This window comes from Pseudochaenichthys georgianus, chromosome 3 (genome assembly GCF_902827115.2).
Source record: "Pseudochaenichthys georgianus chromosome 3, fPseGeo1.2, whole genome shotgun sequence".
NCBI classification, from domain to species: Eukaryota; Metazoa; Chordata; class Actinopteri; order Perciformes; family Channichthyidae; genus Pseudochaenichthys; species Pseudochaenichthys georgianus.
In genome coordinates, this window is record NC_047505.1 from 31,506,202 (window position 1) to 31,531,725 (window position 25,524).

General features: G+C 40.5%; 1 protein-coding gene across 1 annotated transcript in view; it reads left to right on the plus strand.

Annotated features, from left to right (window-relative positions):
* Window positions 1-25,524, plus strand: part of gpc5a (glypican 5a) — a 130,178-nt gene that overhangs the window by 77,146 nt on the left and 27,508 nt on the right. Inside the window, exon 8 of the mRNA XM_034103133.1 lies at window positions 10,697-10,859. Coding sequence (XP_033959024.1) covers window positions 10,697-10,859 — 163 coding nt within the window. The remainder of the gene's footprint in view (window positions 1-10,696; window positions 10,860-25,524) is intronic.

The following is a 25,524-nucleotide window of genomic DNA, read 5'->3' on the forward strand; positions in this document are numbered from 1 at the left end:
ACCTACGTGATCCCTGATTCAACCCACACTGAACAGAGATCCGCCGTTACTAAAGCAGCAGTTTGACGATTTGTTTACCAAAGCACTAAATGCCCACAGTGCATCTGTATTGCTTGGAGGGGGCTTTGACCAATCATTATTGATATTTTGTAAAACTCACAACATATAAGCCCTATGAGATTGGTAATAGCTGGCTGTGGAGGAAAATAAATAGTCAAAGGCCTGTATTTAACGGGGCTCCTCTACGCTAAGTTCCAACCACGCCACAGGCTGGCGTTGTGACCTTTCCAGAAAACATTTGTGATTCCACAAAATGCGACGTAACGAGTTGCAGAAGCGTCCGAGAAGTCACTCTCTGCTCTGCTAATATTGCATGCCTACTAGTCTATTTTTGATTAAGCTGCAGGGCGTTACACAGATCAGATCAAGCCGGGTAGCAAAAGGAATGGCTAGAGCATCTGGTACATTCCAAAAATAAACAGACTCCCATCTAATATAATCACTAGGGTCTGTCTGTAGGCCTATTTTTCCTGATAGAAGCTAATTTTGAGAAATAATTATAAAATGAATGGTTATATCAGCAGCTCACATGGCCACAAAGACAGCGTTAACATTATGATGTTTGACAACTAAAGTGATATCCATGTTCGTCTTATTAGTTTAGCGTGTTCATCCTCGGGGAACCATGGATCTGTTACAAATATAATAATGATTCATCCAATAATTGTTGACAAAATCCACAGAAAATGCAATGTTTTTTTCAAATCAAATATATTCACATGTGCAAAAAATGAAAAAGTTTCCATCGTGATTACTTTTCAGAGCTGTTTAATCCTGTGTGATTAATAGAAACTGTGGTGCAGTTTCTGGTGATAAGCCTTAAATACATAATCTGCTACTCAAACTGGACTCCTGGGATGTTATTTCAGTGTCTCATTAGTACCTTGTTTGTTGTTAACTGTGACCACGATATTTCTTTTACATCAAAGTTTTATTATCCCCCAAAATATCAAAGTCATTTGGCGTGTTTTAGAAGGCAATGATGGGCGACCTATTTTTATTCCAACAACACACCTAATCAAGCATTAAGAGTGCCTTATACAGGGAAATCCTGCTGTCGTAAGTATCACACTCACGCTGCGGTGCATAGGCTTTCTGAAGCATGCCTGGCTAATTAATCAACATGACATCTAAAATGTTGCATGTGAAATGTACTGTCCCTTTAGAGTCTGAAAACGTTTTTAAATTGTATGTTTTCAGACTAGAAGTCGACATAGAGCAAGGTTAGTTGAGTCTAAATCTTTATGTTGCACATCTGGTATTATTCATTCAACAGCTTGAGTGTGCAGTCCTTGAGTCTACTTTGCATTATCATCTCATCGGGACTTGATTTGCAAATAGTTCTGATTGGCATCTCATTAGCCAGTGAAGCGCGGCACAATTGTCAAACTTGTGACCTGAATTGTAATTTAGCACCCATTTTCTACCCTCACAATGTATTGCTCTGCCGTGTTTAAGGTTCAGACATCTCGTGAGGCAAGTTGAACAGAATACACGACCGGAAATAGTAATCATGTTATTCACCAACTCTTTGGCTGTTTAAGATGGAAACTGGGCTTGGGGAGGACATGTGGGTCATGTTCAGTTTTAAAATGCATTCTTTGTTGAATGGTGATTATTTGAAATTGTATTTATTGCATTTATGTGAAACAGATGAATATTTGATGCAAGGGGAGGTAGTTGTGTGTGTGTGTGTGTGTGTGTGTGTGTGTGTGTTTTATGACTGGAAAACATATCAATTACATATACCAGTGCACACACTCATTCAATCGTGCACATGAGTGACCTTGTGTACAGCTGCGTATACACCACACATTATATTACTTCTATAAATCACTATGGTATAGGTGCACCTCATTAATATGATGAAACTTACCTTAAAGTACCTGCTTTTCATGCACACATGCGTGCATGAAAAGCAGGTTGCCTATTTGAATGGATAGAGAGAAAGTGTATACTGAGGTACTGTATGGATGAAGGCAGAAGGTGAATTTGTATTACGTCTGAAGGCTCAACTGTTTTGCATTTTTATCAGGATAAGAAGGATGTGTCCATGCGAATGTTTGTTTTTATGTTTTTCATCTACATATGAGTTTTTTTTTTACTATTTTCATTTATTTGCCCCTGAGCTTGACTAACTCAAGTGCAGTTTCTCGAGAACCAAATGGAAATGTACCATTACTATTCCACAGCAGAGGCTGCAGAAAACACAAAACAGCGGTGCTGCTATTGACACATTCATCCTGCAATCTGAGTGTACAAACTCTAGATTTCATCATCTTGCTCATGAGCAGCTCTTTCCTATGAATTATTTGTTGGCTGCTCTCCTCCTTGCCTGTCCTCTCTTCTTGATGTGGTAAAACCCATCAAGAATCTATAAGTAGGCCCTGTCCCTGTGTCTCTCAATCAAAATCAGGAGCAAGCAGCTCCTCACCCCGTCTGCAGGCTGAATTATTTACCAGTCATTGATGTGGTGGTTGACCAGCAGTTTTGCTTTTGAATTATTCATATCCCCTCTCCTCTAAGTCTAAAGGATTAACACTGAGAATATATTCACATTTGATTTGTTCCGCACCTAAATGGCCATACCGCTTCATAACATTTGACTGTGATAAAGTCCAGTTAAGAAGAAAAGGTTAAACCTCGCATTATCATCAAGAGAGACATAAAACATTTTGTGGAGCAGGGTTTTGTGCATGATCTGTTTGATTTTGATTGGGGTAAAATCGATCTGTGTGCTGATGTGGAAACCGCATGGTCTTATTTTTATCTTGGTTTTATGGAGGTCATTGATAGACATGCACCCCTGCGTACATTTATAGTAAAGGGACGAGACAATCCTTGGTTTTCTGCTGAGCTGTCTAGTCTCCTTCATGAGAGAAACAAGGCCTGGGCAAAGGCTAGGAAATCAGGCTCAGAGATAGAGTGGCTGCGTTTTAGGCAGCTAAGGAATAGCTTCACTTCAAATGTCAAAAGTGCAAAGTCGAAGTACTATTTGTCAGTTACCACAGAAAACCTAAATAATCCTAGGAAATTTTGGAAAGCAATAAAATCGATATCAACCGGTGAGATCCGTAATGAGCTACCTCCGTGCCTTACCACAGCATCTGGCTCTATATCGGACAGGGCCACTATGCTAAATTGCTTTAATGAGTATTTCGTGTCCTGCGGTTCTATGTTTGATTCTGTGACTAACTCTGCTTCTGTGAACACTACAGTCTGTGACTCTGAACAACGTGGTCTGGAAAACCCTTTCAGTTTTACTCCTTTTACTGTTGATGTTGTTCATGAAGCCTTATCTAAGCTAGATCCTAGGAAACCGGCTGGCCCGGACAACTTAGAACCTTTCTTTTTAAAGATAGCTGCAGACTTTATTGCTCTACCTCTTACCATCACTGCCACAATGAAAGTGGTGAATGACATTACTAGTATTTTAGATAATAAGCAGAGTTGTGCAGCTCTGTTTATTGACCTTTCCAAAGCGTTTGACACCGTTGATCATCGCATCTTAAAGCAGAGGCTACTCAGTATTGGCATATCCAGCCTTGCAGTGGGGTGGTTTGTGAACTACCTCTCTGAAAGGTCCCAATGTGTTCATTTTGATGGACTGTCTTCTGAGTGGTTAAACATTTCTAATGGTGTACCACAAGGTTCTGTTTTAGAACCACTTTTATTCTCCATATATATTAACAGCGTAGGTGATAATGTGGATGAAGCTACTTTACATTTGTATGCGGATGATACCGTGATGTACTGTGCAGGTCCCACCATTAAGGCCCTGTCACACTGTCCCGAAATTGACACCCGATGGACACACGAATATGGAATTGTGAATTTCGCACGAAGATGGCCCCGAACCACACACGAAGGCAACATTTACATTACATTTAAGACATACAACTGCAATGAAAGTACCAAAAACAATTATGTTACAGTACTATGATACTGTACTGATATCTTCAGACTTTGTTCTTTACTTTCTCCGTCTTTATATGTAGAAAATATTACGTTTTCTCCGTAATGTTGTTTCCATAACAACAACAATTTCCTGTCAACTGTCCTTCAAAATAATATATTATATCCTTTTTAGTTTCACAGAACACAAATAAAACAACCCGATGGACACACAATAAAGGCAATGTTCAAATTCGGCTGTGATCGTAGCAACATCGGGCCATTTGTGAGGGCATCTTAAACATCGTATGACCGCTGGCGGAGTTTCTCAGGCTCCGGCAGCAACTTCGTGAGCGGAGGCAAAATCTTTGGCATGCCAAAAAATTGCCGAAGGACCTTGCGAAGGTTCATTTTCGTGTTGAATTCGTGTGTCAATTTTGCCCTTCGTAAGGCCATCGTGAGGGCATCTTATTATCCTCGGTGCCATCGGGCATTCGCCCCGATCAGAGTGAGTGTGAATGCACTGATGATAACACGAAGATGACACGATTTGACAAGATGCCCTCACGAGTGCCTTACGAAGTTGCCGCTTACGAAGTTGCTGCCGGAGCCTGAGAAACTCCACCGGCGGTCATACGATGGCTTAGATGCCCTCACGAATGGCCCGATGTTGCTACGATCACAGCCGAATTTGAACATTTCCTTTATCGTGTGTCCATCGGGTGTCAATTTCGGGACAGTGTGACAGGGGTTAAAGGAGGCTGTTGTTAAATTACAGGCTGTTTTTAACACTATTCAGACTCAGCTCTCTGAATTAAAGCTTCTTTTAAATGTGGATAAAACCAAGGTAATGCTCTTTTCAAAAGCAAAAAAGACACCAGAGCCTGTTTTAGATATTGTAACTACGCAAGGAACAAAACTTGAAGTTGTTGCCTGTTACAAATACCTTGGTATCTGGCTTGATGATTGTCTCTCTTTTAAACTTCATGTCAATAACCTGCTAAAAAAACTGAAGGTTAGGCTAGGGTTCTTTTTCAGAAACAAGTCCTGTTTCTCGCTTGAGGCCAGGAAAAGGCTAGTCACTGTGACCTTTTTACCTGTGCTGGACTATCGGGATCTGGTCTATATGAATGCACCTGCCAATTGCCTGGTCAAGTTAGATGCTGCGTATCACAGTGCACTGAGATTTGTGACAAACTGTAAAGCATTAACCCATCACTGTACCCTGTATGCAAGGGCTGGTTTGCTTTCACTAACTGTACGGAGGCTCAGTCACTGGTACATTTTTATATACAAAGCCATGTTAGGGAAACTTCCATCTTATATCTGCTCCCTGATCTCACGGAGAATTGTAAGTGGCTACTGCCTGAGATCGAATGCTGTGGTTTTATTAAATGTGCCAACTGCTAGGACTGTCTTAGGGAAGACAGCTTTTAGATGCGCAGCTCCTCTGTCTTGAAATAGTCTGCAAATTAAATGGAAACTGAACAATCTGGTGCCACTAAATGTTTTTAAAGCTCGGTTGGATGCTACACAATCGGAAGCTATTGGTACCTGTTTATGTGGATAATTTTGTAAATGATGCTGTATGATGTCCTTTTGTTGTTCTATTTATGTTTCATGTGGAACTACTTGAGCAGGTCTCCCTTGGAAAAGAGATCAATGATCTCAATGGGATTTTATCTGTATAAATAAAGGTTTGAAATGAAATGAAATGAAATGAACCATCATCCTTAATATTTAATATTCAACACACCACGACCGCTAAGCATTACTTACAAATTCAGTTTGTTCGACTAATTCATGTTGGTATCCAGCAGGAATCGGTTCAGTCAGATGTCAGAGCTGAGTCTTAATTGGAGACAAATCCCAAAACCTGCACCATAATAATTAGTTTTTAGCTAAAACGCATTCATGATATCCATAAACACAGAAAATAAAAACATTCATACAAATCCAGCTAAGCTGCATACCTGTAGATAACGACTTTATCTTAAATTGTTGCATTTGCTTATCAGAGATTCAAATCCAGTTTGACAGCAGCATAATCCTCTTTGGAATTAGCCATGAGTTGCAGCTTTTAAGTTCTACAATAATGCAAAATGACATTCTTTGACAATGACAATCTTTTCAATGAAGGAACATGTCACCAGGTGCAAAGTCAGAGCTCATTGCTATGTTTTTAAGACAACATTGATGCACAGAGGAATACGTTACAGGCTTTACCTTAATGCATTGTTATACAATTGTGGAGCCATGAGAGAGTTAATTTGAGTTATAGTATTATTCTTGAAATCACATTATATAGTCATTTCTCCCCCGACCGCTCACTCACTGACCTGCCTGCTGCTGCTGCTCTGGATCCACAGCATGTCAGTGCTGCTGCTGCAGGGAGGGAGAAGGAGAATGACATTGTTTGTCCCAAGAACCGACTTACTGTACATCCTAACACTTTTCTCCTCTGACTGGCAAATATGATAATTGTAACACCCTCTATTTACAGACGGTAAAGTGTTCAAAGAGAATAAAAATTAACTTTGAAATCCACACACAGCTTTATTCATATTGTGGATCTCTGAAGATGTGATATACTTTGCCAGATGACACCTTGTACCTGTGCTCGCTCTTCAAAATCTTTTTTTTTATAATTAACTGTTAACACTAGCAGATGGTTAATATAACACTTTGAGTACTTTGTCTTTGGAGTAGACCTCCTTTTGTCTGTGGTGTAGAATAGTTGTCTAGATAGGATAAATATGGTGATAATACCTTTTAAATTAGTAACATGACCACCACCATGTCCAATTACTGTAGACGCAGCTGAAATACAAACCCTAATGGCTTGAGGTCAAAATTGTAGTGTAATAATGTTCAAGCAAATGTTAGAGTGCAATAAAACGAGAGCCACTTTCTTTCCTTCAATATATATTTTTTGGAAATTATGTTTCAAAAGAGTTTATTATGTTTAATGTATCTATCTTGATCAATGACATGTACAGCCCAAAATACACCGTGTACAGTTGAATTACTCTTATATTTTCCTTCTGATTCAGTTTGTTTATTCCAGAGGCAGATACCAATATCAACATCCCCTGCGATAATAAATAAAGAAAATAGTTGCTCTGTGGCATTCTCAGCCTTGGAAAAGAAATAAAAAACACAATGGATAGTATAACCAAGTGATACCTGAGAAAAACCTAATAAAAGTAGAGCCATCCACATTATAGGCACAGCTTTAGTGTCTGGGTGTGTGTGCATATTTATGTGTGTGGGTATTCATTATTCTGACTACCTGTGGGAAGGAACTGTCTCTGAAACGGGAGGTGCGTGATTTAATGCCCTGGCAGCGTTTTCCAGATGGCTGGAGGGAAAATAGTGTGTGGGCTGGATGACTGGTGTCCTTGATGCTGATTTGGGCCTTCCTTTTATGGCAGGTAATGAAGATATCATAGCTGTGCCAGTACATTCCTGATGCTGCTTTTCAGGGTTTTGCTGCTGTTTCCAGTCCTGTGCGGTCAACACTTCCAAAGCATAGTGATGCAGCTTGTCAGAATATACTCTCTATGGTGCGATGGTGCAAGTTAAGCCAAGCTTCAGAGACCATGCTGAATCTTTGTTGTGATTTCCTGAGAAAGAAATGAAGAAGTTTGTTAGGTCTACAGTGCAGTGGTGGATTGAATATGTACAACATATCTCAGGTGGCCACAGGGCTTTCAAGGTGAGGATCAGAGTTTGCATGTAAATATACAAGGCCATGATTAAGTGATGTGTTAGTAAAATAGACAGAGAGTGAGTGAGGGGCAGGGAGTCAGAGACACACTATCCACATGAAACTCGTTTATTGTTTGCTCCCCAACCCCCTTTTGTAATTCTTACCGCTACAACTCCTAGCCTCTTGTAGCCATCGCTGGTCTATGTTCTCTATTGTCAATAGTGTTCTTCCCATGGATATCAATATTGTATTTTCTACTTTAATTTGCAAAAAACATATATCAACGGCGGTATAAGTTAAAAAACCTTTTTTAATTTTTTTTTAATTTATATTTTCTACGCCATAAGTTGTAGATTAAACAAATACAGTCATTTCAGGAGGACTTTTAGAATAAGATGACACTCTGAAAGTAGGTTAAAATAATGACTTCACTGAGCCATGAATATAATTTAATTACTTAAGTGCTCAGTTATTAACTGGTGTTTTATATATTTATGAAGGTCAGCGTTTGTATGTGTGTAGGTTAATTTCGTTTTGCTCCATTTGTTGCATTGCTCCAATTACATGAACCAAATTATGGGTGGAATTATCTCCCTCTTGTTCTCAAATAAAGGCTTGGTTTTCTCTTCATGTTCAGGTTAGTAATTGTAACAATTGTACAGTTATGAATGCAAGTGTTACTGAATAAAGAGCTCATAAATTAATCTGAAAATGTGTTTTATTCTCACTTGCCCTGTACATACATCAAAGGATACAATTCTGTTAAATTCTAATTGACCATGAGCTTGTATTTTGTATAAAAGGTGTTGCTCATCATTTTCTCTTGTGTAAGCTCTTAATTGGTGCAGCAATTTCAAAAGAGAATTGTCAATTAGTCTGGAATCTCTTTTTTCAGAAAATGCATTGCGAGTGCAAAGTACTGTTTATTAGTATGTGGTCAGTGTTTTGGCTAAGAGTAATTTGATTCCTTTCAAATCGCCACACACTGCAGTAACAGCCTGCCCAAGGGTGTCTTCTCATCTGAAGATTAATTGAATGAAATCAGAGCACCTGTGTCACAGCCCGCAATAGAGAAAGCCCTGTGTCACTCAGGCTAATAACACAGCTAGGCCATTCAGACTTGCTTTATTATGTGTCAGAAAGAGCAGTACAGCTGTTCAATACAATCCAACACAGAGCTGTTACTGCCCTGGCCTTGAACAGTAAGAGAATAAAGAAGCTGGCTGATTGACAGACCTGCTCAAACATGACCGGTGTCTCCTCAGCTTTAGAACACATTGATTTAGCTTTCAAATATCATTAGCTAACAAGGCCTTATTGATGAATTACTACTATTTCATGAAAATCATGTCATCTGTGTGTGACTTCATAAACTAAAAGCACATGTTTATCTTTTTCTTTTAACACCTGAATGTAATGGATATGTAAAACAAATCATTTGAAAAACAAACTGAGTCTCATTCTTTGAAAAGGGGTCATGACCATAAACATTTTTTATTTAATCAAAATGTCTATGCCTGTCTATAATAATGTGGCTTTTAGAAAACGATACTTAAAAAATCGGCAGTATGTAAGAAGGAGTTAAAATAAATATAGTGCCTGCATTCATCGTAATGAGAAATGCCTCAAAGAGTGTAGCAATGTAACACTTGGAGGTCCACTGCTCCCTTTATCAGGCTTTGACTAAGAGAAATATAGATTATTGTTTGCCTTGTCCCTTAATGTTGCTCCTATTCTACCAAAGCTTATGTGTTACAAACCAGTTTGTATGAGCAGATAATAAACTTAAGTAAGAACATGTCTCTGATGATCGGAGTGTAAGATTAGTAGGAATCAACTCTCTCATTATTCTCTGCATTATATTATCTTGGAATAAACTAAATACAGTTGTGACCTTGGTAACTATAAGAAAGTGAGTCTTAAAGCTTGGGTAGCGTATTGTCTTACATGTTCAATCTTAATTATCGCAAGATGCTGTTTCTTTAGTAAACAGGACACAGAGGAGATAGCTTCTGAACTCCACATAGTGAGCCCTCGAGCAGGGCTCTACCTCAACAAAGTTCAAATGTAGTCAAACTCCCAGAACAGGCTAATCTCAGGAACTATAGAAACCTAGTATTCCACTTAATGTGTTAAACATGTGGACATACATGGAAAAAAAACATGCCAATTACACAAGTGGAAGGATCAAAGTCACAATCCTCTCAATCCTTTAACCGGTCACATGCAGGAGCTGAAACTGCAGACAGGTTAATCGCCAGCACTGAAGTGTGCCAGCTCAGCATGACAGCCCCCTGACATGACACCCTGACACCTGCTCCCCTGCAGTGAGCCGCCACACTAACTAATTAGCATAGACACTACCTTTCTGATCAACACAAAGCATTCTCTCTTGTTTCCAATTACGCCATGCGCATTTAAATGAGCCAATTAGCGTATGCATTTCCCCTGGTATCCAGTTCACAAAGTGTTTGATTGGGATTCTGCTGCACATCAATACAGCAGGAAGTTTAACTGCCCTGCATGCCACTGCGGACGAGAAGGATGAGCTTCATGTTACACATACTAATTCATTTGGTTTAGGTGGTGGCGATCGAGATACGTTTTGGATAACTATTTAAGTTTTTGTTAAAATGTACAAAACAAGTGATTTTATTATTTATTTATGTTTGTATAAGGGATACAGGATACATAATCTGGGCAGAATTGTATAGAAATTAGACATTTTCAATCCAGTCATTAAGTAGATACAAAGTTAGTTAATACTTAGAGGATTGTGAGGAACTATTTTGCATTTTCCCTGCTTTTGTCTGCATTTTCTGAATAAATATTCTGCACTGTCCTTTCAATGAAAGGAACTTGTTCACTTAATCCTGCTTTGAATATTAATGTGGTATACATTTAATATAGATATTGCTTAATTCAGCAGAAAAAAACAAGCTAATTTAAACTAGTTTACTTTTTTTTTTTTAAATAGTACGATATTTTAACTGAAAATGTGTCATTTTCTGTGTCTCATTTCACAACTAGCTGTTGCAAGGGAAGTCCATTCCTAAACTGGGGTCACTGGACCAGATAGAAACAGGAAGTGGAGACGCAGATGGACGCTACAGCGGCGACTGTGATGATGAGGACGGCTGCGGTGGTTCGGGGGGCGACGAGGTGAAGAGGAAAGTCCCCAGAGTATCCAAATGTAAGTCTGATCTTTCTGTGATTTTATTGAAGAATAAACCAGTTAACCTTAACACGTGAAGACATGTTACCCAGCTTTGTTTAATAGCAACAGAGGGAAAATATATTATCATTTATATTCTAAAGGATTGGGTGAATTTGTATGTTTCGATGCATAATTGCATTTAGTTTCTAATGTATAAATCTCCTCTTTGTATGAGGTTAAGATTTTGTCCCTGATAAATGAATGAAATACACTCAACATAAAACACATTATTAAAACAAAATGTCACAAAGCACATATATCATTACAAGTAATACTGTATAAACTCTTTAAGTTCATTTGCTTCCTAATTTTCAAATGCATTCAATTGAGCCTTTTACTCATCGTCCTTTTCAAAATTGCAGAATTAAAAAAGTTAAACAGGTTTTTGATCGTTGAAGATATTAAATGCACAAGAATATATTTTAATAAGACTGGCTCCAGTCTCCATTTTATGACAGTCATAATAATAGTCATTACATATAATAGTTGCTATGGGGACATTATTGCAATCAAGGCACGTTACTTTAAGAATTATGGCTCCTCAGAGGATCAGTAACCTCGGATGAATCACAGCGGCGGAGCTCTCCTCTACACTTTGTGTCCCGTCGCTCCACTCAGCACAAGGAACCCTCTCTCCTCTCTGCTCTCCATCAAACATGCTAACCACCTGATTAATCACATCTCTCGTTTTGCCTATGGCGACAGCGAGGAAGAGGGGGTCATCCAAACAAGCCGTTCTATCCATGTAAATGTTTCCTTTACTGCTTGTCAGTCTGTCTGGAGGCTTTAGCAGCCCAGGCTCAGGGAGGCTAAAGCTGAACAATCGCTCATGTGAGGCAGTGGGAGGCTCTGACATTTATCACCCATTACAGTACAGCAGCCCTTTCCTTGTCATAGGCCAGATCAGCCTGTCTCCCATATTTATGACCCACTGTCTGTCATGACCTTTGTCGAGCATCTGTCCCCTGCTGACTGACCCTCACACAAATACCCAGGGTTTCCACCTCAACCAGATCTCTGGTCAGTCCCTGCACATTTCTACTGGTATTAATGCATTTATTGCTTAATAATGGGTTGAATTATTTCTTAGTGGCTGTTTGTTATTTAGGTATTATTGTTGTAGTATAATTAAATGTAGAATTTGGATACAGTAGCACTTAACATGTTCAATGTCTCTCTCCTACTAAAACAAGTCTTACACAATGTAAAGCAACTTGTAAGAACAGCAAACACTTAATGTAAGTACAATGCATTATATTTATGAACAGGAATACAAATATGCCCTAAAACCATAACGGAAACAAAGTGTTACTCTTCGACTCCAGCCTTTAGTAGGCCATACCTCTTACAAAACGAATTAGATCAGTACACCTAGGTGTTTGGTGAATATCTGCAGGTACAACTCAAAATGAAAGTATATTTTCAGATCAGAAAAAATGCTTTGATATGTGTTGTTCTAGAGGTCATGCATTTTTTTCAAGGACTTGTTGTGTCAGTGTCTCTGTACTCTGCGGTCTGTCGTCTGTGCTCTGACAAGTTCATATTAGACGAGACCCAGACTCTTGAGAAATCAATTATAAATGACAAATCACAGCATGTAAGGATAACACTGATGGCAAACTGTAGGTCTTTTCAGTACAGAAAATATACTGTATATACCTAATATTTAGTTTCAAGTAGATTATCAAAAGAAAATACTCTCATTTCAATAAAAGCTTTAACTTAAATGACTTGAAGGTGTCAAGTTAAATCATAGCATGTACATTGTTTTAAATATTGCATCAGTCATGGAGAGGGTTTGCTGTGTCTGAAATGCTCTGTGATCGTCACACTTCTTTAGATCAGACAAGCAGTAGCGTTAGAGCCATTGTGACATTCTTCAGAGTATTGACATTGTTCTTCATTGATGGAGATTGTAATTTAATTTAGTTATATGTGTTTCCAGAAAAACAAAGTTGAGAGTTCTGAAAAGTTCCTGCATCATACTGCAGAAACAGAGCTGATAAATTGGCTACCGAGAGGGTTAAATCACAGTGGTGGTCGTGGTGGTGAACTATTAATGAACATTGTTCGTTTTTTATTTCAGTGTGTGTGCAACACTTCAGAACAGAAGCCCCGTTGAGACAGAAATACACTATGAACACTGACAACTACAGAATACAAAAAAAAAAAATGGATACAAATGAAAAATAAATAATTCGATGAAGGTGAGCTAAAAACTGACATGCTACCAGCTCTCCAAGAACATGATCGACCAACTAAAAACAATACAACTCATTCACAAGTTACAAGTGAAGGAGATCACAGGGAGAGTGAGAGATGTATGTTTGAAGATATGTGATATGTTTTTTTTTGCAGTGTTTACGAGTTTATGAACTATATAGAAGTCACAAGACAACGTGATATATATCAAGCTTACATTATTTGAAAGGCATTTCATTCTTCACGTACATTAAGCTGTCAGTGCCAGATACAATAACACCATTTATAATTTAATTTGTTTCTCCACAATTATCCATAATCCCTCTCTTGGTGTGTTTGATGTTTATCAGCAGAACATGCTGACGATAGATCAAGATGATGAGGAAATAAAATGGGAAAAGCTCAATACTGACAATACAAGCCTGATTTAAGGGATTATCCTCATTAAGCAGAATTACTGTTGTGTCAGACTGCTATGCACTGTACAGTTTGTGACAAGAAGCAACAATGGTAGCAGTTCATCCTTCAGAAATATTTCAAGGAGTTTTGAAATGTTTAGTGCTTACAGACGGCTTTTGTTTACTGCATTGCACTCCAGATCCCTGAGGTACCTGAGTTTTTTTCGTGTGTAATCTCAGACAATTATTTTAGAAGGTAACACAGACTAAGAAAACTCAGGATTCCAAGAAATATCAGAAAGATTGAATATATCCAGAATATGTTGTGTATTTCTTTTGACGTCAGGCCCTGTTTTTGCAGTAATTGCAGACCTCCCAATTACTATAACAAACACACACATTCCGCCTTAATTAAATGAAATTAAAATTGAACACAAATGAGAACTAGCACCTCAATGTCAAAACTGTAATATTACAGTGTTGTGTATTGCAGCATATTACAGTGCATGCAAAGCATCATAACCACCATCATAATTACCAATTATAATCAACATAACTGGAATACTCATTAAGAAAATATATAATATATCATAATATATGTCTGTGGAGACTGTAACTGTGTGCAATTGTGAAACTCCATTGACATACTAATTGCTCAAATCAGATATCATTGTAATACGACACATTTCAACTTCATAATAGCAAAAGAGACATTTTAACTTTGTAGACCTTATCCAGACCTTCATTTTTATAAATAAGGCGAGCCGGAGGGTTAAGTAGTGGGGATGAGACAATGCTTTTCTGCCGCCCTACTTTATTGTTGAGCCTGATGAGATAATTATACACCTTTTAATTACATAAAAAGCTTCCCAGATATGAATATAATGAATCCAGGTTAACAATGTAAGCCTTGGTGGCTTGTTAATAACCGAACAGTTATGAGATAACAACAAAGAAAGTCTACAGCCATGCTATTGGGTAAAATGTTTGCCATGTTCACCGTCTCAGTTTACTGTCTCAGAATGGGAATATTTCCTGTTTATCTCTTAATAAAAAGTACAGCTGAGGCTGATAGTATTAGTTTTGAAGATATTTCGTTACCATGTTTTGGACTGACATTTTAACCATATAATAGTGCTAGAGGATCATCATCAAAGTTATTACAATGTATCGCAAAGTGGAACCAAGCGTTGACATCGAATGTGATGAAAATCCTTGGAATAGTTGTTGAGACATTTCCTTCAAAGCCAAAAATGAGAACCTGTTAGTGGCACTGGAGGAACAGTTATATTCATCAAAGATATCCAGGGCAATTGTACAGAACAGACCAACATGCAGTAACAACCTTACAAAACAGAAGATCCAAATGTCAAATTAATACAAAGAATGTGAGTATGTAAAATGTGTGTAAAAGTTTGTAATAGATGGACACAGGCTGATGTCAAGCATCTTCTAGGTGTCTTTCAGCCAGAGCCTGAGTCACACAACCTCCACTCCATCATGTCTGCTGGAAAGAAGACAGTCTACACAAAAATGCAAGAATTAAGGCTGAAGAATCCTTCATACAGACAGTAAAATGAAACAAATACAGACAGATATTACTAAGGAAATGGAATCAAATCTCCCAAGCAGATTACTTACGACTGTAAGCACAGTTTTGGTGGGATGGTAGGACATGGAAACAGACTGAAAGGGTTCAAAAAGATAGTACTGAATATATCCTCTGAAAGTTGCTGGGATCAAAGTAGAGGATCGACTGACATTGCCATCGCTCGAGCCGTGCCCCAAGCATGGCCAGAAGAAGAAAAAACAGTTGCCGGATACATACTAAAGGAATAATAGAGGTTTACCTCAACTTCCCTTTATCCAATAATACATCTTGGATCAGCATCACCTGCAGTTGGGAAAAACTAAGAGGCTTTGTCATGCTCCAGCACCAACATGCACCTCATGTCTCTTTTCTGGCCTGGTGTAGTCGGCTGCAGACACTGTGACTGCTTGCAGTGTGAGCGTTGTACTGCAAAAAGACATCTGTCAGACACTGTGGCAGCAGTGGAGACACCAATCGATTTCTAGCAAGTAAGCACAATGAGGGGAAGGGGAGAAGCTGCTTTACCATGACTCTTATTCATTAAGTGTCACAGTAGGAGAGTATTTCATGTTGTTTTTACCTTGTGCTAAATGACTGGATGTAGCTGTTGCATGTCGAACTCCTCCACTATCTAATGTCAAGGGATGATTTGAAAGAACACATTCAACAAGGGAATTGGTGCATATTTAGAAAAAGCAATTTAATGTCGTAATTGACGTGTTGTATATGTTCCAGCTCTAAATGAGAGATCTGAGAGACAGGAAATTACATGAAGGCCACTGTGGACATACAGTAATAGACCCATCACTGGGAGACATTTGCAGTTTTCCTAACAGGCCCTGTAATAGTTTTCCGTGCCTATTAGACAAATCTTTATCCTCGTTACAGTGTAAGATCAAATTAGGTCACCTGCTGTGACTCCTGCCCTCCTCTCTGCAGGTAATGATGGGATCAAACACATTTACCGGGTCTCATTACTTTTTTACCAGCTAGATTGTCCGACAATCACACAATTAAATGACTAATTAATATCAATGTGATCAGTCAAGACTTGTCTTTTGAAGATTGTACTATTCATATCCAAACTATGCAGTGTTTTTCTGATCAATTATTTTTGTATTTGGATATTTATATAACAAGTTACTACTAAAAGACTGCACAATACACAGTATGATTGCAAGTATATTTTCAAGCTGCTACATTGTACACAGTAACTAGTTTATTCATATTATTGAACATGTAGTGACAATTAGATCACTGATGCACTTATTGTTCTTTTTTAATAATGTTACCCTCTTAACTTGGTATTTCCTAAACACTATTCTGACTGAGTTGTTCACCATAATCGTGGCAGAGAACACTTTCATTCACCAACAAAGCTAAACCAAATGCAAATGCCAATATCTCCATTTCAACAGCTGTTGTTATTTTCTGTGAATAAAAATAAATAAAAGGTAAGATAAAGTGCCCTAATGTTAGCCATAGCAGTGATCTACAAGAGGAGTGAAATGCTGTTTGTTTACTCCGACTGTGTGCTGCAGGTCAGGTAACTGTTGTAGCTTAAAGGGCTGCTATAGCTATTCTGAGAGTATTATTATCTTAAACAGCAAATGTGGGACTTGGGTTTACTTTTGGGACTGAAACTTTAGCCTTGTGTCATTACATGTTTGGGTGTAAGGATAATCAATTAACACCAACGCTGAGGGACCCAATCCCAGACTATTGCAATCTTCGTGAGCAGGGACCAATCTCTATTACAAAAGCAAATGGGTCCTGAAATGAATCACACCTACTAGGTGTAGGGACTAATAGAGTTGCATTAACGCCAAGCAGCCCAAATGAACCACTTTCTAACAGCAGACTCCCGCTGTGACAGTCTAACACAAGGCAGGACAATACTGTCCATGAAATGTTCCCACAGGGGAATAGCACCATCCAACTACCATCCAACATGGAACTCCTGTCAGACATCACAGTGTTGAAGTAGAAGGGACATGTGTGTTAGTACACAAGCATACAGTAGCTCTGCGGGGGATTGGATACCACAGCAGAGGCCCAAAGCACCAGCTACTGAAGACAGAGCTGTCACTCTACCAGTGCAAATTAAACGGACCAACCCACGCACAGTCTGGTTTAGACAGTGGTGGAAGATGTATTCCTAAAGAAGACTCCTTAACTTTACCTTTAGTGATATTACTAGTTTACTGTGGTACTGTTTTGTGGTAGTTTAAACTAAAAACGTTATTGTGTTGTGTGTTGTTTGTTTTGAATGCAACATCTTAATCAACAAAGTGACTAGTGACTTTTACTGTTTAAAGTAGAATATGAATATGAATCTCTATTGTAGTGGTGTAGCACTATAAGTAGTATAAAACGGGAACACTTACAGTAAGTCAGGCACCTTATATGTGTTCTTACATACAATACTTGAGTAAATATGCTTAGTAACTTTCCACCCAATAGAGCTCAACAGAGCCCAAGAGTTTCCTGATGTACCTTATCAAGGTAATACACAGTTAATTGCCATGATCCTCACTTGTGGTTTTGCATACGCTTGAGATGATACATGACGGTAGGCTAAATAACAGAAATGCCTCTCCTCATGATTGAGTACAGTTCACCATCACCACAAAGCACATAATGAAAAGACATTCTCATAGTCATGATGTTGATGCCAAGCATACTGCTAGCTATAGACGGGATGTACAACCATAAAGACTCAGTGCAGCACTCATGGATCCCTGGAGCGCCTTGCCCTGTATACAAGGTCAACCACTCTCTACGAGCCTTCGAGAAACGCAATGAGCTTGTGGAGAAAACCACTAAAAGCTACTCGATCACACAAGTGCCTATCGTTTGCCGCTCCATACTGACCTAATGTTTCATCCCTGCTGCTATTCAGCATAGCTTTCACACCTTTCTGTCAGATCACCATAAATAGTGGATAAAGGTTCATGAGGGAGGCTACCATCAGTCAACTCTTCTACATGCAAGCCATCAAGCTCAATGACAAGAGGATCTACAGCAATGACAGAGGGAAGCCATTTGGAGGGGAACATTGTAGCTGTGTGAAACCAAATGGAGGGAGGATAATTGGAGTTGAAGGGTTGGAACTATCAAAAGACCACATCATAGAGACAGCACAGCTGCAGGACCCAAGAAATGCAGCAACGTCCAAGAAAAATAACTTACCCTCCAGTACACACAGTATGCCCTACTGCTGGTCAGATATTCAGCTGGTTATGTTAGAAGCTTAAACTAAAGCTGTTGATTATTAAGACACAGAGAGGCCTCCCAGTGTACGGGGATTCAACCCAAAGTCCATCAACCTTCTGTCGGGCTGGAGACAATGGAGGTTAGCGTCAAGGACACTGTATGAAACACCAAGCATGTTCATTAGTAAAATGGTTCCTCTCATCGGCAGACAGATGAGGGGGCTGTCAGAGACTGCAAGAAAAGGAAACCTCCCATTTGGGGGTTGCCAGAGCTTATGGATCAATGTCGTTAAGAAAAAAGGTCTTATTCAGCATTTTTTAAATATTTAAATCATAATTTTACTTGTGCCTGTAAAAAAGTGACCAGAAACATTTAAAAGTATCATGTTGGTCATGGTATTAAATCAATAATTTTATATTTTTTGTAGTGTATTGTTGTTGTCTGTAAATAGTTTTTACAGCTGAATCTATCCTACAGAACGACATCAACTTCTTTTACTTTGGGTACATTTTACTGAGCAATTTCTCTGAAAGGTTTCTAGTTTTCTGGGAAACTTCCGGCAACACCCCTATTAAAAGTAGAGGATCAACTTGAAAATGTTTATGTAATAGAACAAGAATGAATGAATGAAGTAACAGTAACACTGGCCTGAAGATGATCACTTCAACACCGATGGACATTCCTCTATTATGAATTGTTTAGAAATTATGGTGAAAACCTCTAATTCATATTTATAGCCAGGTTTCTCACAAAACTCACTGACAGCAAAAAAGCAGACTCTATATCAAATGGATTTATCTTAAGCTGAAAAACCTGACGGAAGATAATGCATTGTAGACCTCCAAGTTCAGGAGTTATAGGTCAAATAAACGCAGTATTTTTAATAACACCACTGGCTGTTCTGTGCAACTGTTTCTATTTTGGAGAAAGCCTCTGAAATCAATTCAATATTGCTTGCTCTAAGAGCTGCAGTCTCAAGAGTAGGCAGTGCTGGTAGACACTCAGGGAAAAAGAAATAAAAGCCCTACAGGATTCAACCCTTAAGAAATACATATCTGCAAACACAGAAGAACAAAGTCAAAAGTCACTAATATACACTCAAATTGGCAGAATAACCAGATATATATTCAAGCCATCTGCCATTACATTGTTGGATTAATCTGTTCCTCATAGTTACAAATGAGTCTGAGTATGAGCCTGGGGTAGATGTCCTTTATTTAGGGCCTGCATGTGTTTTTATGTGTTTGCTCTATGTTACACTGTCTGTTTCTTTCTCAGTTGAACTAAGGTTACCTTGACATGCTCTTGATAACTAAACTACCTTAAACAACATATTAACCCCACTACCTCCCACTTATCCGCAAATTGTTCAAGGTTTAAGCTTTACTGTGGGATTAGTTTATGTAATCAGTCTCTTGTGACTCATCATGAAAGCCTCCCCCGTTTGCTGTGGGCTTATCAAATTAATATGGATAATCATGCACCTTTCTCCGACTCAGTCTGCTTTCAACTATTGGAAATGATAGATGTGAGTGACTCATCAACATACATGTTCTAAAATGAGGATGGTACTTTCTGTGGAGCCTTGCTCTCTGACATGGTTAAACATTTATAACCTATGAGACCTATACATAAAGAGCAGTGTGGCATTACATTCAAATACATGATTTAGGTCATGAGTAAGGTCATAATAGCAATGGACAGTCCACATCTAGAATTACACTTTACCAATTGCACCCATCTATAGCATTGAACAGCTGTAGCATATATGGCACACTTACTGTATGACCAAACCACTTTCTACTTTCCAAATACTTTTCTTTGTCTTATGTCCTTGTTCAAGTACACAGAAAAAAAAATGCACCGCTTCCTGTTTGCGAATGAGAAAATGTGTACCCTTTCACATAAATAAGCCGCAAAGCAGGGCAGATGAAAGCACACAGATTAATATCTGCTGTGTATTAACATATGGTCACAGCTCAGATTGGATCCTGTTTCAGATTAAATACACCAAACCTAGTGTATGTGCCTGCTCTAACTCAAGCCATGCTTCGATGAAAATGAATTGCAATTGCTTTTTGATTTGCCACAGTAAACATAAGGACATTTTTAATTTAAGATAATAGAAACCTTGCATTTTCTTTATCAATTTGCTTCCAGGTGTTTGTGTTTTTTTGAGCAATGCCTTTTAACCACAGTAAGTTGTCATTATCTTCAGCGGCACATTCCTGTTTTTCAATCATTCTCTCATACCCTGCATGATTTAATGGCTGGCTTAATGAGCTGCTGCTTGCATGTGGAAGGACATCTCATCGTGTTAATGAACTGTGAAAAGGGCAAGCACACATCATTGTGTGAACTGCTTTAATAATAAGCTCGGTGTCAGACACACAGCCCATCTACCAAGAGTCTGCTATATCAATAAGCACAGAAGCTGGACATTTCATTAAGACAACTTATTCTATGATCAACTCTCTACCTCTTCCCCCCACCCGTCTACTCTTTGTCTCTCTTGCTGTCACTTACTGTCTGTAGTAGATGCTTTCCATGCTACTGAATTGACTGGCCACAGTTTCTCCATTGCAAGCTTAGATGTGATCCTTCCACACTATAATAGCTTTCCTAAAAGGGTTTACTGTAATGACAAATTGAATGAATAACACCATAAAACCATAGGATTATGAGCTAAATGCTGAAGTTAACTGTTGAGATGGTTGCCATCTTGCAGTATATTTGCACATTGGCTTCTCCATTTAAAAATCCAGGGGCACCATACCATACCTAGATGTTAACAATTAAAGTGCTATGTTCCTCACATTGTTGTCCCTGAAACTCTAGGTTAGTTACATGACTTTGTGAGTCGACCAGCAATGCTGGTGGCGGTGGAATGTCGAACTTAGTCACAGTGATGCTTTGAGCGTTATCCTAACGTCAGTGATGCTAACATATGGTAACATTCTGGTCTTTAACAAGTTTAATATTTACCATGTTTTTAGTAAAACATTTGCTTATCAACACAAAGTACAGCTGAAGCTAATGGAAATTTTACTTCTGGTATTTGGTGATAAACAATAAGATGTATGTTTGACCTCATGGTGGCAAGAACTTCAAACCGCCCAAATGGCAATCCACACCAGAGGTTGTAAAGACATTTTACCAACATTTAAAAATGTCATTGTCAAGGTGAGAGGAAAGGTCGGTAAGATGCGTCCTCTTGGGAATGACATTGCCAGACATTGAGCAACATATCATTGTTAAAAATAGTGTGTGTAGCAATGTAATGTTTTTTTAATTGGTTACGACTATAATTTTACATCTGATGGAGGAATGAAAGAAGACTTTGCATGACCCAGACCACTTGTCATCACGGTGACATTTGACTGGCAGGTTTTGTCTCCCACTCTTCATGTCCTACGAAAATGTCTTTCCGCCTTCATCTTCAGATCTCCAAGGTCATCCTTAGATGTGCATGAGCTGGCAGACCCACGCTTTCTCTCCCATCATCCCACCTCTCTGTCTGCCTGCCCTGCCAGGCATAAAAAGCCATCTACTGTATGTCTGCTTCAAAAGCCCTCAGCTCACCCACGTTCTCAACAGTTCGCACACCCACAACCACGGTTATACACAAGCATCCAGGGACACACACACACACTTGCTGACAGTTACATGTCAGGTGAACCGATGACAATCTCAGTCGCCCAACAGGAACAAGTTGTCTGAATCTACTCAGGCTGATGTTCCGTGTTGACCTTCAGTGATAATGGATGAGAAATAATGGAAAAGGCTGATATCCAGACAGGAAACATTGCTGCAGCAGCCTGGAGTCTGTCATGGTCACGAACATAGTGGACAGGTTTCATGATGTTACACTTTGAGGTTAGAGTGCGGTTGTGATTTATAGCGCCGCAGAAGTTACTATATCATTTTTTAAATCATTTCTCAACGGACCCTTGTCTGGCTTCTAATAAATGCATACAGAATCCTTCATCTTAAATAATCAGCTTTTGATTGCCTATCCCAGATCTGCATCACTGGAGAAAGTGCAGCGATTCAAGGGCGTTTATGATGTTTTATAAAGCTCTATCTTTTACTCAGTTTCAAATATACTCATAGGTGATCTCTATCTTAAGTAATAGTGACCATGTTTCTCAAACTTTTAAGGAAAATATCTTACTTAATTTAATTTTGTTCTTATTTTCAAAAGGATAATTTACCATTCACTGGTTCAACCTGAGGTCTTTTGAACCAATCTTAGTCTGGCCCCTTGCCTGAGACCAATTTACCATGGGATACCCTACCAGGAACACAAGGTTCCAGACAACACAGCCCCCAGGTTCATCAGGGCACACAAACCCCTCTTCCACGGTAAGGTGCTGGTTCTTCAGGTTCAAAAGACCTCATGAAAGAAAAACAAAGAAGTGAGGTTACCCGGCCCGGAGGAAGCCCGGGGTCCCCTTCTGGAGGCAGGCCCAGAAGGAGGACTCATCGGCGAGCGTCTGGTGGCCGGGCTTGCCACGGAGCCCGGCCGGGCACAGCCCGAAAAGGCAACGTGGACAACACCTCCGCTTCTCCGTCCCGCGGGCCCACCACCTACGGGAAACAGCGATGGGGTCGGGTGCGCTGCCAGAAGGGTGGCAGTGAAAGCAGAGGGTCTCGACGGACCACACCCGGGCGACAGAAGCTGGCTTTGGGGACGTGGAACGTCACCTCTCTGGGGGGGAAGGAGCTAGAGCTTGTGCGGGAGGTGGAGCGTTACCATCTGGATCTGGTTGGGCTCACCTCTACGCACAGCGTCGGCTCTGGAACCTTACTTCTGGATAGGGGTTGGACTCTATTCTTCTCCGGAGTTGCTCAAGGTGTGAGGCGCCGGGCGGGTGTGGGGATTCTCACAAGTCCCCGGTTGGGTGCTTCGTTGTTGGAGTTTACCCCAGTGGACGAGAGGGTCGCCTCCCTACGCCTGCGGGTTATGGGGGGGGGAAAACTCTGACTGTTGTGTGTGTTTATGCACCCAACAGCAGTTTAGAGTATACGGCCTTCTTGGAGACCCTGGAAAGAGTCCTGTATGGGGCTCCTGAAGGGGACTCTTTAATCTTGCTGGGAGACTTCAACGCACATGGAGGGGCGTGATTGGGAGGAACGGCCCCCCTGATCTGAACCAGTTCGAATATAAGGATGCTCATAAGTGTATGTGGTACCAGAGCACCCTAGGCAGAAGGTCCATGATCGATTTTGTTATCGTATCATCGGACCTGAGGCCGTATGTTTTGGACTCTCGGGTAAAGAGAGGGGCGGAGTTGTCAACTGATCACCATCTGGTGGTGAGTGTGGTCGAGTGACGGGGGAAGCCGAGGCAGAGCTGGAGTATGACGGGGGATCAACAACAATCTCCCGGGGGGAGGTCACTGAGGTCGTCAAACAACTCCACAGTGGCAAAGCCCCGGGGGTGGATGAGATCCGCCCAGAAATGCTGAAGGCTCTGGGTGTTGAGGGACTGTCATGGTTGACACGTCTCATCAACGTTGCATGGAAGTCGGAAACAGTACCGAAGGAGTGGCAGACCGGGGTGGTTCCCCTTTTCAAAAAGGGGGATCAGAGGGTGTGTGCCAATTACAGAGGCATCACACTACTCAGCCTCCCCGGGAAAGTTTACTCTAAGGTATTCGAAAGGAGGGTCAGGCCGATTGTCGAACCTCAGATTGAGGAGGAACAATGCGGATTCCGTCCTGGTCGTGGAACGACGGATCAGCTTTTTACTCTCGCAAGGATCCTGGAGGGGGCCTGGGAGTACGCTTATCCGGTCTACATGTGTTTTGTAGACTTGGAGAAGGCGTATGACCGAGTTCCCAGGGAGTTACTATGGGAGGTGCTGCGGGAGTATGGGATGAGGGGGTCTCTACTCAGGGCAATCCAATCTCTGTACTCCCAAAGCGAGAGCTGTGTCCGGGTCCTCGGCAGTAAGTCGGACCCATTTCCGGTGAGGGTTGGCCTCCGCCAGGGCTGCGCTTTGTCACCAATCCTGTTTGTAATATACATGGATCGGATTTCGAGGCATAGTCATGGGGGAGGGGGTCTGCACTTCGGTGGACTAAGGATTGCACCACTGCTTTTTGCAGATGATGTGGTTCTAATGGCTTCATCGGTCTGCGACCTTCAGCACTCACTGGATCGGTTCGCAACCGAGTTTGAAGCGGCTGGGATGAGGATCAGCACCTCCAAATCTGAGGCCATGGTTCTCAGCAGGAAACCGATGGACTGTCCACTCCAAGTAGGGAATGAGTCCTTACCCCAAGTGAAGGAGTTCAAGTATCTCGGGGTCTTGTTCTCGAGTGAGGGAACAATGGAGCATGAGATGGGCCGGAGCAGCGGGAGCGGTACTGCAGTCGCTTTACCGCACCGTTGTGACGAAAAGGGAGCTGAGCCAGAAGCCAAAGCTCTGTCTAACGGGCCATTTTCGTTCCTACCCTCACCTATGGTCATGAAGGATGGGTCATGACCGAAAGAACGAGATCGCGGATACAAGCGGCCGAGATGGGTTTTCTCCGCAGGGTGGCTGGTGTCTCCCTTAGGGATAAGGTGAGAAGTTCGGTCATCCGGGAGGGACTCGGAGTTGAACCGCTCCTCCTTCGCGTCGAAAGGAGCCAGTTGAGGTGGTTCGGGCACCTAGTTAGGATGCCACCAGTTGAGGTGTTCCAGGCACGTCCAGCTGGGAAGAGACCAAGGGGTAGACCTAGGACCAGGTGGAGGGATTATATCTATTCGCTGGCCTGGGAGCGCCTTGGGATCCCCCAGTCAGAGCTGGTTGATGTGGGCAGGGAAAAGAAAGTTTGGGGCTCTCTGCTGGAACTGCTACCCATGCGACCCGACCACGGATAAGCGGGAGAAGATGGATGGATGGATGGATGGATGGTTCAACCTCCTTTACTGTGAAGATCATGTTGCTTTTCACTATCACGTATTTAATCGTAAAATCACATTTTGGAAATACAATTGGCATTTCCACAATGTATTTGCTGTACATTAAATCAATCATTTTAAAAATATAATCAGGATTAACCTGTAATGCAAATAATTGTTCCCATCACATTCTAAAATGATAGTAATGTGAAATTATGCATACTGTGTGTCAGAGCATGACATTATTACAGACTTTGGTAAACCTTTGGCTCTTTGGGCAGGAATTCCCTCGCCAGGCAAATCATTTTTGTGGTTTGAAATGTTTGATTGGACTCTGCGT